We start from the raw sequence: 13,327 nt of genomic DNA on the forward strand, positions 1-13,327 counted from the left end.
TTGTGGTGTTAACATACACATATGGTGGTGTTGAGAATATCTAACAATTCTACTGACTGTAATAGGAATCTGGTCTGCTTCATAAACAATGTATAACAAAAGAGAGACACTAATTATACTAATCTAACTCTATTAATACTATGTAGTAATAAATTGTGTCAGGGATTAATTACGTTTTCTCGTTTTGTCATTGAATTGTGTACAAATTGGCCTACTAAGTGGAAATGTTGACAGGGCATGATAGTAACATATAGAATATCTCTGTCTTTGTATGGGGTAGTGTTACATTGGTCTTACTTGTAATATGTTGTAACAATTTTCGTCGGTTTTCATCATAGGTTGGGCAATCTGTTATAAAATGTAATTCGTGTTCAACGCCTTTATATCACGTGGGACACAGTCTCTCATTGGCTGGTGTCTTACAGTGGCGACCTTTTTCAATTTGCAAAGAGTGGGCACTAATCCTAAGTTTTGTAATGCTGTTTCTAAATGATTTGTTTTGAATTGATAAAAGATAGTTTTCCAAACAGAATTGGGTTTTAATCTTGCAGTAGGTATTGAGTTTGGTAAGACTTTTAATTTCTTGTCTCCAGCCAGAGAGAAACGTGTTTTGTAGACGATCTTTAAAGATATGTCCAAACTGGTTGGTATTAACGGAGGATAGAACGTACTGTGGCGCCAGAACGTACTGTGGCGGAAGGCATCAGAATGCACAAGGAGATGGATAATCTCATTGTCTGACGACAGGCCCACTCATTCGTATCCCGTCTGTTGTCGGGTAACCTTACGGCATTTAGCGTCAAACGTGTCTGTCCGGTTCTTAGCAAACAGATAACTTGTACTTGCATACCTGCCAGCACAAAACAACAACTTTAAAGCACTGTGGTATGCCACCCGTAGTTTGGATATTGCTCCCACACTATACATAGACCACAATTGTGCGCAGTACATTGGCGAACAGAACGCCGAGAACAGCAACTATTGGGTGGAGACTATGATCAGCAGATATAATTCATGCAAAAAAGGATCCTATTTGCATAATCAGAGGGAATAGTCTTTGCTTAGTCATAAAGATTAAGATCATTTGGCGAAGGTATGAGATCGTGGAACTCTAGTCTTATCTTTTGGTGACAAATCCTAGTGAACAAAACCTCCATGTGGGTTTATACCTACATGTCATATAACTACTGTTCATCATGTTTCCTGAGTTATCCCATGTCTGGTGTTTGACCAGAAATTTATCTCGCCATGTGACATGTCCGACGGGTCTAATGAAAGAACCGGTTATATAAACTGGGGCACAGTTCTTGTTGTCTAAGGCTAACGCCTACAAGCAGAAGTGCCGTCTGAAACTGCACATTAACGACTAAGCTCTGCTTGCTGATTCAGAAGTAAGACCCAGGGTGCTCAACAAAGTAAGACAGTATACGCCAAAAAACAGTTACTCGGTCAGTTAAAGCTGTTCGTCCGTTTTGGCTTGGTCTGAAGTGACAATGTTGTCTGCACGATGGAAGAGAGTTTTCAGACTAATTTGCATCATTTTGTCTTGACTTGTCTGACTTTTGTTCCTTTTTCGACTTCCAAAAATTTGTCTTCACTTTATTTGCATATCAATCAACAGGTTGTACTTATAAACCTGCTTTCCCCTCTGGTCTCTCAGTCACTGACGAAAGCTAGTGGTTACTAGCTGAAACGTCTGACGTTTTCAAAATCATATCCAGTTGCTTGAGTAACTTTTTTTGGCGTATCGTATTACCTGGATGTCTAACCTTCATCGACGTAAGACAGTATATTATATATATTATAGCTCTTGAGCCCTACATCCTCTCCGCACATATAGGTCCTATTTGCGGAGTGGATGTAGGACTCGGGAGCTATAATAGGTTTGGTAACCAGGCTAGAGGATTTTTCCGACATATTTTGAAACCACTGTCGGGATGTTAACCTTATATGCACGAATACGACCTTATGTTAGACGTTAGAAGTGCTATGCACAATACATTACGGGTTTTTCAACCTCCCCCTGATTGCACCGCTCTCTGACAACTGGAAAAGGACTTTGCATCTCACATTAGGGCAAAGGCCCTACGGCCAGGGCAGGCATTGCGAAATAATGCAAACGTGGCAATCCCGACAGCCCATACAAAAAATTAACTCCTTCCTCTAACAGGCGATTCGTCTTAAATGTGAAGAATGCAGTGACACCTCGCTTTGATTGGGTGACCCCTCGCCTCAATTTAATATGAAAGGGTTTGTTGAATACCAAAAAAGTTTGTATGTAGTAAAATATAATCAGCAAAATAGTCCTTGTTTTGTAGGAACACAATAGCTTTCAACGAGACCACAAGGAGACTGGTTGGTGCCTGTTCATCACTGCTTTGTTCTCTGTCCTTTACAGGTGATCACGCAATCCACAATTGCAGGTCTATCTAAAACATGGCCAAAAGGAGAAATGTGCAGTACCACGAAGACCCGCCAGACGGCGGTTGGGGCTGGTTCGTCGTCCTGGCCACATTTCTGTCGCACTTTTTTGTGGTTGCGACGTTTAAGTCGTTCGGAGTGTTCTTCCCGTACTTCCAGGAGTCTTTCGACCAGGACGCCGCCTCCACAGCTTGGGTTAGCTCCATCATGGGGTCCGTCACGCTCTTTGGGTGTAAGTATCCAAATCATACTCTCCTTTATCATATGTCTGCTGAATTACACAGTGACAGTACACACAGAGGGTGACCGTCATACACGATTATCTATTTTGTTCTCTATCTTCCCCAGCCGTGCCAACGGGCGCCCTGGTTAACGTGTTCGGCTGCAGGGCGGTGGTGATGACGGGCAGTCTGCTGGCCACCACAGGTCTGCTCTCCAGCATGGGCGTCACCAGCCTGGCCGTCATGAACCTCACGGCTGGGTTCATCACAGGTAAGTTCAAACTTAAAGGAAGAGTCCACAAATAAAAAGAAATATCAGTGCAATCTACTGTTATGATCGCATTTCCGTCAATGTTTGAACGCATCGAACGACATTCGAAAGCGTCGAACGACATTCGAACGCGTCGAACAACATTCGAAAGCGTCGAACAGCATTCAAACGCGTCGAACAACATTCGAAAGCGTCGAACAGCATTCAAACGCGTCGAACAACATTCGATCGAACGCGCCAAACGACATTCTAGGGCGTCGAATGTTCGAACGTGTTCGAATACTGATGACCCTCCTGCCACACAAACAGTTTTTTGTAGGCCTAAATTCGACTACAGAATCATCTGCCTGCCGACAGTCAACTATGCTTTGTTTCTCCTTCTTTCCTCCCCAGGTGTCGGCATCTCGCTGATGTACACGCCGTGCATAACCATGGTGGGGAGATATTTCAAGAGAAGACTGGCGCTTGCCAATGGCATTGGGATATCAGGATCCGGACTCGGAGCCTTTGCTCTGCCTCCTGTGTTCCAGTTACTGATCGACGAGTACGGCTGGAGGGGTTCCCTCTTTATCGTGGCAGGCGTCTCCCTGCAAGGCTGCGTGTTCGGGGCCTTGTTACGACCAATCAACCTGAGAGCAGACATGCAAGAGAAAAACACTCACGTAGCTGATGAACCAACTTCCAGGAATGCAAACCGTGGACCACAGCTGGCACGTCTGTGCGTTGCTCTGGACCTCTCCTTGTTCAAAATGCCGTATTTCGTTGTTTTTAACATCATCATGATGTTTCTGATAGTGGGGTTTGGCATTCCGTTTGTTCATCTAGTAAAACACGCCAGAAACGTGGGAATGGAGCCGCAGCAAGCTGCATTCCTGGTCTCGGCGGTTGGCATTGCCGACTGCTTGGCTAGAATCGGGTACGGATGGTTGTTCAGCTTGGGTCTGTATCCTCTTCTTCGTGGGTTCGTGGTTTGCAGCCTGTCTCGGGCTGTGTCTGGTGTTCTTGCCTTTTGCACAGACGTACCAAACTATGGTGATCTGTTGCATTTTTATCGGACTATTCATGGGGTGCTTGTCCACGAAGACGGTGGTGTTTTTGTCGGAGTTCTGCGGAGTGAAGAGACTGGCGAGTGCTGTCGGGATAGCTTTTGGCGTTCGCGGGTTCTCTATGCTCCTCGGCCCGCCATTTGCAGGTAACCTTCAACTGTCGTAATGTCAAACCACTTTGTAAGATATCAGCTCATTTAAGCTGGGTAAGACTTTTCCTTGGGTAGAGTCATACTTTGTGCTTTTATGACAGACATGCCTGTAATACAAATTCGAAAAGCAAGATGTTGTCAAGAGATATTGTTAGTTAACTTTTTTCTGCCAACTATATACCTTCTATAATTTTTTTTTTTGTATTGGTCCGCAGGTTATCTGTATGACGTCACTGGTAACTACAACGTGTCGTTCTACGTCGCGGGGGGTAGTGTCCTGTTCAGCAGCTTGATGACGTCAGCGCTCGAGTTCCATCGCACAAAGAGCGTGCAACGGCAGAACCTCGACATGCCAGTATCGGAGGGCACGATTAGAAAAACACTTTCCAATGACACAGACGAGAAAATGGACCATGATGACAGCAATGTTCTTCTTATCGTTCGCGAGACAAGCGTATAAGTTTGACATTTGACAAAATGTGAAGACCTTTGACGGGGTAAAATGTGAAGCAATACCATGATCACTGTTTATTTCCAAAGCCCTGGAAAACTGATGTTTCCCAGAGCATATATATTTTGCAAAATATCTTGTAATCACACTAACAAAAGCAAATGTTTATAAAACCTAGCTTCCCAACCGCTTTTATTCATGTTACAGAGGAAGCATTAAATTGTTCTAGATGTATCTGACGTGTTTTTCTTATTTCTGCAAGAGATACCTCTTTACTGTCTGAATGTGTATCAAAGCCAATCTATTGGGCTTGCGCGGCGTCCAAGGACGTGTGCCGGTAGATCCTGTCACCGTCCGAGCAGTGAGTTGTCCCCAAGTCGCAGACCGGGAGCAAGGTTCCCCCAGGCTTTACCAGGGAGCCCACGTTAGAAACAGTTTTCTTTCACATCAAACTATAGTATCAACATCGAGGCCCATAATCAACCTTCGTTAAGACGGGACGGAGGCCGCTATGGACTTCCAACCAAGCCGCCGCGAGGTCCCGTGTTCTGAGCAGTCAGCTATCCTGAAGAGGAAGGGTCGGAATCAAGGGGGGCTATGTAGCTTTTTAAGACAATAATTTCCTCCGCCAACATTACTCAGCCACGCTCATCACCGTGACCACGCCATTTTTACAAAACTGCAGTGCCATCGCCTCTCGTCAGGTGTCACCACTGAGACGGGACCACAAAAAACAACATACTAGTAAGTGGGCTTGGGCGATGGACCTTAATGGGAAGCACGTCTTGTTATAATGAAATACTAGAACGGCGATGGTACTGGAGCGGATAATCTCCAGGTTTGACATCTTCTGATCTGGACATGCGAAATTGGATGCTTTTAAGCTCAGGAAAAAGGGACGTGAGTTTGCGTCCCTTAGCAGTTTGTTCATGAACTGCAGGGGCATTTGTTGAAAGATTTTTGAACAAGAATAAAGGACCATCGCGATTCTTGGTATGTAGGTTGTTCAAGTGATGCTTGAAATGATAAGAGGAAGATTATTTTAATAAACATGATATAAAATCGGGACCTTATTTGTAGAATGGCCTTCTTTGATAAGACTGTCATAGCGGAGAAGTAGCCTGTTTACCAAACCTATTATAGCTCCCGAGTCCAACATCCTTTCCAAAATATTTGCGGAGAGGATGTAGGACTCGGGAGCTATAATAGGTTTGGTAACCAGGCTAGCGGAGAAGATGATGATGCAAGAAATGTTAATTCATGCAAATGATTATCTCATTTCCATAAGCAATGAGAACATTTATACTATCATAAAAAGTTTTAACTTTAAACAGAGAACATTTATAATTCGTCAGGTTAACATCATGAGATCGTGGAACTAGACTAGTTAAACTGTTTAAAGCCAAAGGTTCGAATTCTATAACGTTAACGTGTTACCTGTAATATATTTTTATATAATTGGCAGTCTTGTCCCAAGAGATCATACACCTGTTATATACATGACATCATATACACCTGCAGAGGCCTGATGATATCAGCAGCAATGCCATTGTCTTTTACACTATATTAAGTTTTAGATATAAAAGACGTCTATCAGTTGAACATCAAAGCATTCACACTAATGTCTTTTTGTGATTTATGGCATCCGGTAGTGCCTGAGGGGTCATGTTTATGAATCTATAAGAGCGATTACATCAGGCATGAAATATTATTTTAGAACAGGCAGTCCCTTGGGGCCTTATTCAAAATGGCGGACGAAGTGACGGCTGTTTGAATGGATGTTAAGAATTCGTGATTTTTCTTCGTGTTTAGCTGCAAAAAGCAAGAACGTTTTGCGTAGATTTCTGGAACGATGTCAAGACTGGGTCGAGGACGAGGGAGGCGGGGGAGGTTTAACCCTCGGGCGGGGTTTGAGCCCGAGCCCACGGGGCCGAATGTGTCGGGCGCCCTGCTGAAACAAGCCCGGAAGAGCGGACAACTCAACTTGTCAAACCGGGGTCTGGAAAAGGGTGAGTTGATCTCTGATACTTTGACCTAGATTTTACGTTTTATAACAAGTGTATCGCCTTTATGTCAGTGCCATAGGAATTACGAAACAGCGAATTTTGTAGCCTAAAAATCTTGTCAAATTCCCCACTAGTAGCCGGTAGACTTGACTGACGGGACACATCTGTCAAAACCAAAGTCCACTGGCTGAAAACTAAACAGACCCGCTTGTCATGGGACAAGCACGAGAATATTAACAATTGCAACAGCTGGAAATTTGAGTATTGAAACGAATCATGCCCATAGTCTCGTAGCCCTTGAGCATGTTCCAGCTTTGTGATCATGAAGCATAAATTGCGATATTCACAGTGCCCCTTCAACACTCAGTTCAAATTATACATGACACTATAGTAACTTGCACTTTCTTTGACCCTTATAGGCCACACCAATTTAATTTCTTGGTTAACGGATTTTCTAGAAAAATAATGGAGCGGGCGGGCGAAAAAAATAAAAATAAAAACAGGCCTAGCCATCCTATTATGGCCCAATTAATGGTACGATAGTAGCCATAAACAATGCAGTCAACACACCAGACTGGTTCAAAATTTAAACAATTAATTTTTAACTTTTAGTGATACCATTACATTGAAAAATGGAATGACTGTAACAAGTAGGAAGAAAAGGCCTGTTTTTAACTGTTCAGGGCAAAATATGAGCATTTTGCAGTTGATTATGATTTTTTTGTGTTGCAAATCAGAAAAAAATGAAGCGGGCGAATCCGTTAACCAAGAAATTAAATTGGTGTGGCCTTAGCCTAGAATAATTGATGTGCAGGTAGCAGGCTTTTAGCTAGGATTTTTTTGGTGGGTGTCCATTTTTTTTATTGTATGCTATGCACAGTGAAGACGTGCTGAGTGCAAGATTTTAGGGGGGCTTTTTTGAAATTCATAATGCTCTCAAGTTTTTTTCCTTCAGTAAACCATCATTTTTGCATTTATAGAAAGGCTGAAGGGAGGCATGTGTGCATGGCAGGGGTTGGGAGTGGAAAAAATAAGGCGTCTTTAGGGTGTCCAACCAAAAAGTAGGGCGTCCAATTTCTTATTATTTTCAGTACAGGGCGTCCAAAAGACACCCTGGACACCCCCTAGCTAAAAGCCTGGCAGGTAGTATGAATAAAATAAAGTACAATATCACTAGTACAGATCTGATAAATGCCATTCTGATAACAGGTTATTAGTAATAATGAAAATAAAAGATTTATTTAACATGTACAGTATCTGATCACTAGCCAAATGAAATGAAAAGATTACATCTACAGACGGAGCTTGTATGGCATTTCCTGTGCAAGCTCAACCACCAATGCAATCTCAAATCACAGGAAACAGATGTTTAAGGAGATGTGATGACAAAAATATCAACTCTTCATATAATATATTTATGTAGTTTCAAATATCCCTAAGTTATGACTTTCAAGAATAATTTTCAGTATGCACAAAATTTTCTAGTACAGGAAAACTGATATATTTTTTAGATGTTTAGGCCACAGCAAGTAATTTTTATGGATGACATCAGCGGAAGAAAAAAACAAGAACTTCGTTGCCCTCTGACGGTGGTCAACATGCCGAAAATGGGTAAAGATGTCTGTTACCATGCCACAACAGGGATCGAAATTCATTTTTTTGATTAGGTGCACTGGTGCACCTAACCACTGGTGCACCTCGTCATCACGATCGGACCTCGGCTGAAGGAACCGTAGAAGCGAAGTCTGTCTCGACGTATTTGTTTTGCTTTGTCATCCACGAATTTCATGGCCGAATTTTGTCGACACCCGGGTTTTGACGATGTGACCTCGAAGATTATTGAAGTCAAGCGAAAAATGCACGAAAACAACATTTTGTCACATGACACGCCCCCGAGGTAACTCCCAAAAAGCGTCGGAAAGTTCCGGAAGCGAGTTCGCGATGTGTTGGTCACATGACTATCAAGAAACTGGGGAACGAGAAAGATTAACGTTAGAGATCTCTTGTCCAGTGTTGTAGTCGGGATCCGGAAGTTGGTGGGTAACGCGATGTCGGCACTGCGCCGACACATTTTCTGGCTTTAAAAACTGAAGTAAATCTAATTTTATCTCAACAATTTCTAAGTCAGTGCATCAAAGATTTTTTTATCATTTTATTCCATCACAGCAATGTTGGAATTGCAGTGTTTTGTACCTTTACCGTACTTAATACTACAAAATTATTTAGGTGCACCGGTACACCCACAGTCAAAAATTGGGTGCACCAATCCAATTTTGGGTGCACTAAGGTGCACAATCATGCACCCAGTATTTCAATCCCTGCCCAATGTGGATGGTAGATTACAAGAGAGGAGACAAGAAAAGGCATTGAGTTAATGTAAATGTTAGCTTTGATGCAGTGATGGGATGCTGGCTGTGTATACATGTATGTGATATTCCCACTGAATCAAAACCATTTGTACAATGATTGAGTAAAAATTTAAAAATGTAGGAACCTTAGAAGTTTTTTTTGGCCCGCCTTGTTTTTTTTTTCACCCTGTCGCATTAGATTTGGAGTCTGTGGAGGATGTCATCCATAAAATTTACTTGCTATGGCCTTAATTTGAAAGAGCTGTTTTGGATGCAGACCATCCCTGGTGTGGAGTGTTGAATGTACATGTACAGTGCCTGATTATGCGGTCTGATGTCAGGCCTCCAGCAGTGCCTGTATGAATTGGTGATGAGGACTCTGCCATGGCCAATTACTGACATAAAAACGATGTGCCTGTGGATGTAGTAGTCGGCTTTTAAAAACACCCAGAATATCACTTTTTTTTTTGTTCTACTAGATCACCGAGTCTCTTATTACACTTATGCAGTCTTTCATAATTATGTTTTTATGTACTGGTATATACATGTAGTGATGTACATAATATATTCATTATGAAAGACTTTATGTTGTTTTTTAAATGGATAATTGGAGACCTCACCTAGATGTATACCCAACTATATGGTCTGCTTATGATGTTTCAAAATTACAAAAAATATGTATAACAGGTGACAAACAGAAGAGGATCCAGGCACATTTGGATATGAATATAATGTAGCTAGAAAAATTAATGACCATCACAGTAAAGTACATGTTTGTACTCTAGTCAAAGCTGCAATAATGAATATATTTATGTGGGTTATCAGCTCATATACCTTATACATTTGTACATGTACAAGAATATTATACTGGGTTAATTATATTTTCACATACTGTCTCATTCACACATCACACATTTTTGTAATGTTTTGCAACATATGAAGTAAGTTCTACTTATAATTAGGATCATACAGTAAATTCTGAAGTGACTTGATGATTATGAATGGGAATAGTCTTGAACAGTGATTGTATATATTTTTAGAACTCAATGATTTTTGTTTTCTTATTTTTTGTCACTACGTACATGTACAAATTACATAGAACCAAAATGATCAAGACCCAGCTTATATAATTAAATAACAGTCAGGAAATTTAACCTCATAATAAACCTTACCCCCATCATCAATCATTATTTTCAGTGATACATATGCAAAGTATTGCAATAAATATGTATTTATATTCTGAGGTCAGCTATATAGTGACAATTATGTACATGTAATACAGGACTCGAAATACTGGGTGCATGCATATATATGCACCTTTAAAGTCCACCCAAATTTGGAGCCGTGCACCCATTTTTGTGTGGGTGCACCCGTGCACCCAAATAATATCTTGGTTTAGATGATGTTAAATACAAAGTAGTATACAACATATTCGTAACATCCAAGTGTCAGCAAAATTATAAAATCATTGTCGTAGTATTTTTCTTTAGAAATAAAACATAATTAGTTTTTGCTGACATACTAGTATTTGGTGCACCCAAAAAAATTTTGGTGCACCCAATTTTTTAGGTTGGGTGCACCAGTGCACCTATTCCCAAAAATGAATTTGGAGCCCTGTTATAACGTTACTAGTAGGACCCTGTGCAAGCATTGCATTCATGAAATTAGGAAAATTATGCATGTTTTTCATACTACATGACAAATTTATTTTGTGTACATTTTTATCAGACACTTAATTGCTAAGCAGCCCATGTCAATTGTTACATGTATGTGTTACTGTGTCAAGGATGTTCTGTCTGCTTGAGAAATCATGTCTGATATTGAGTTAATAATTGTCCCCAGGGAGGTTATTGCTATAATGTTCACTTGTCTTGAAAGGCTACCAATATATCAAAGCCTTATTTGAAGGTCTCTGAAATTATACAGTTTATTATTAATATGTAACTGTAAGTTTCGCCAAAAAGCAGTTACTTAAGCAGCTGGATATGATTTTAGAAACGGTCAGACATTTCAGGTAGTATCCACTAGCTTTCGTCAGTCACTGATAAAAGGTACTCTCATCTGCCAAATAAACATACGGGTACGTTTATTTTTTGGGGCCCAAACATCCACCCAGTACGTTCTTATTTTGCACAGTACGTGTATTAATTTTTTGAAAACCAGTAATTTTTTTCAACTTCGTGTGAAAAAAATTGACAAATCATCGACGTGAAGACGTTTATAAACGCGTATTGTGGCGAGAAACTTGTCATTTTCGGGCCGGTTTTTGCAATCACCGCGTGCATACATTCGTCTGAATGTTCTATTGTCATGGGTGGTGCTTATCAAAATACGAAATATTAAATGCTCTTTTTTTTTTGTCTATTTAAATTCCTAATTGCAAATAACAGTTAAAGATTTGTGCAGATATCAGTAAGGGCGCATTTTAGTACAAGAGACACAGGTTACCCGTCAACTTTGGTAATTTTCCGGGGTGTACGTTTATTCCGGGGGTATGTTTATTTGATTTTGAAGATTTGTCCGCGGGGTACGTTTATTCCGGGGGGTATGTTTATTCGGCAGATGAGAGTAGTGGATACTAGCTGAAATGTCTGACCATTTCCAAAATTGAGGTGCACATGCACCCAGTATTTCCAGCCCTGATAATTGACCCTCCGCATACACATATAGTTCCTGTCCTTAACCCCCTACATGTGGCACATTGTAGTACAATCTTTACAGTTGTTCCATTGTATATTTCATTTATGATGACCCATTTTTTGACAATACTTCCCTGAAGTCTGAAATATCTGCTTTCATGTTACATAATTACAGCTCAGTTTCATTATAACCAGACCAATTTCTAAACTATAATGGGAATATTATGAAAAATTTATTGCCCCCATATTGCCCTTTAACCTCCCCTGCTGAGTTAGCCTTTGACACATAAATGTGAATTGTGACCTGGGATTAGGCAGCAGGGAGATTAGTTGAAATTGATATAAATGACCAAATCACCTGTATTTCTTTGTCATGTTTGTGTGTTATTTTCAAATTGGTGTCATCACCTGATGAGTGAGCCATGAAGGTCATGTCAAATCTTCGAAATCGAAGGACCGCCTAAGCTAAGCTAAGCTAAGCAAAGCTATGTTAACTTGCACTGGTCCATATGCTGGGTGCATGTATATATTAATATGTAACGTTAACATATGTATATATCAATATCTAATTTTCTGCATTATTTACTGTCAACATCCTACAGTATATATTTTATGAAGTATAGAACTTAGAAGACATATTAAATGATAATGGTTTCTGAACAGTTTTTAGTATAATCTATACAGTCAAACGACTCAAACCTGTCCAAGCCCGCCACCCCGGGGACCAAAGAATTCTGAGTGGTGCAGGAGTAACTTGTTTGGTGCAGGTAATTTTCAATGTTGCCTGCACCAGTGCACTGGCTGTAGGTAATTGACAGAAAAAGGATTTCAGGCCGACTGTGTTACAGTGTTCAGCATAACTCAATCAATTGGTGAAATGGGTTTATGTTGAAAAGCAAACAATATGGGACTCCTAGTGACTATCTATTGTACTGCAGCAGAATGTCAAGTTTTGGATTTGTGAGAAATTCTGCCATGGCTGTGTTTGTTGAGTCAAAGGATATTATCGTCAAGTACTCGAAGTTTCACCAGTGGTGTTACACTGGGCCCCCTATCTTCTGTTCCTGGACCTGCAGGGGTGTTTTTGTTAAATACCAGTGTACAAAATACTTTTTTGAAGCAGGTTGCCTAGTGGGCAACCTACGGCAAAAATTAGGTTGCCCATCAGAATTTTAGGTTGCCCCACCTATAAGTTACTACTTTCCTCAAACATTAGTACATAAGCCTTTGACAATATTTCTAACAGCCTTTAGTTAATACTAGTAATATCCATTAATACCTAAAATTAAAAAGCATCTTCCGGATACAGTGATGCAAGCACGGCACGGCTGCAGGCTTGGTCCTACCTGCACAGACACAGATCTCCAGGAGGCCAATGAAGCAGCGCGGAACTGGCTGGAGTGGATTGGCGATAAGCTATGATGATGAGTGATGCAAGCCAAGTGGCATGATTTGGGGGGGGGGGGCATTCTTAAAATTCAGGTAGCACACTGGGCTACCTAGGTTCAAAATAAATGCCCCATTAAAATTTGGTTGCCCTGGGCAACCGGGCAACCAAGTATTTTGCACACTGAATACCTCCTCAGAACTGTGTTATTTTCTCCCCAGTGCCGGACACAGTGTGGAGAATTAACCTTGATGTCCCCGAGGAGGCCAAGAACGTGACGTTTGACGGAGAGGACCGCTGGTGGGAGCAGGTGGACCTGACTAAACTCATCCTCGCTTCCAACAAACTCTCCCAACTCTCCCCGACTCAACCAACTGCCAGCCTT

The 13,327-nt window shown here is 41.1% G+C and overlaps 1 protein-coding gene and 1 pseudogene across 1 annotated transcript in view; both read left to right on the forward strand.

Moving 5' to 3' along the window:
- The first annotated feature begins 1,260 nt into the window (after positions 1–1,260).
- On the forward strand, positions 1,261–4,787 carry LOC109468130 (annotated as a pseudogene).
- A 1,442-nt stretch (positions 4,788–6,229) lies between these two features.
- LOC109468113 (leucine-rich repeat-containing protein 40-like) overlaps positions 6,230–13,327 on the forward strand; it is a 36,210-nt gene continuing 29,112 nt past the window's right edge. Inside the window, exons 1-2 of the mRNA XM_019766358.1 lie at positions 6,230–6,571; positions 13,164–13,327. Coding sequence (XP_019621917.1) covers positions 6,415–6,571; positions 13,164–13,327 — 321 coding nt within the window. The 5' untranslated portion in view covers positions 6,230–6,414. The remainder of the gene's footprint in view (positions 6,572–13,163) is intronic.

This window comes from Branchiostoma belcheri, unplaced genomic scaffold (genome assembly GCF_001625305.1).
Source record: "Branchiostoma belcheri isolate BF01 breed outbred unplaced genomic scaffold, Haploidv18h27 scaffold192, whole genome shotgun sequence".
NCBI lineage: Eukaryota > Metazoa > Chordata > Leptocardii > Amphioxiformes > Branchiostomatidae > Branchiostoma > Branchiostoma belcheri.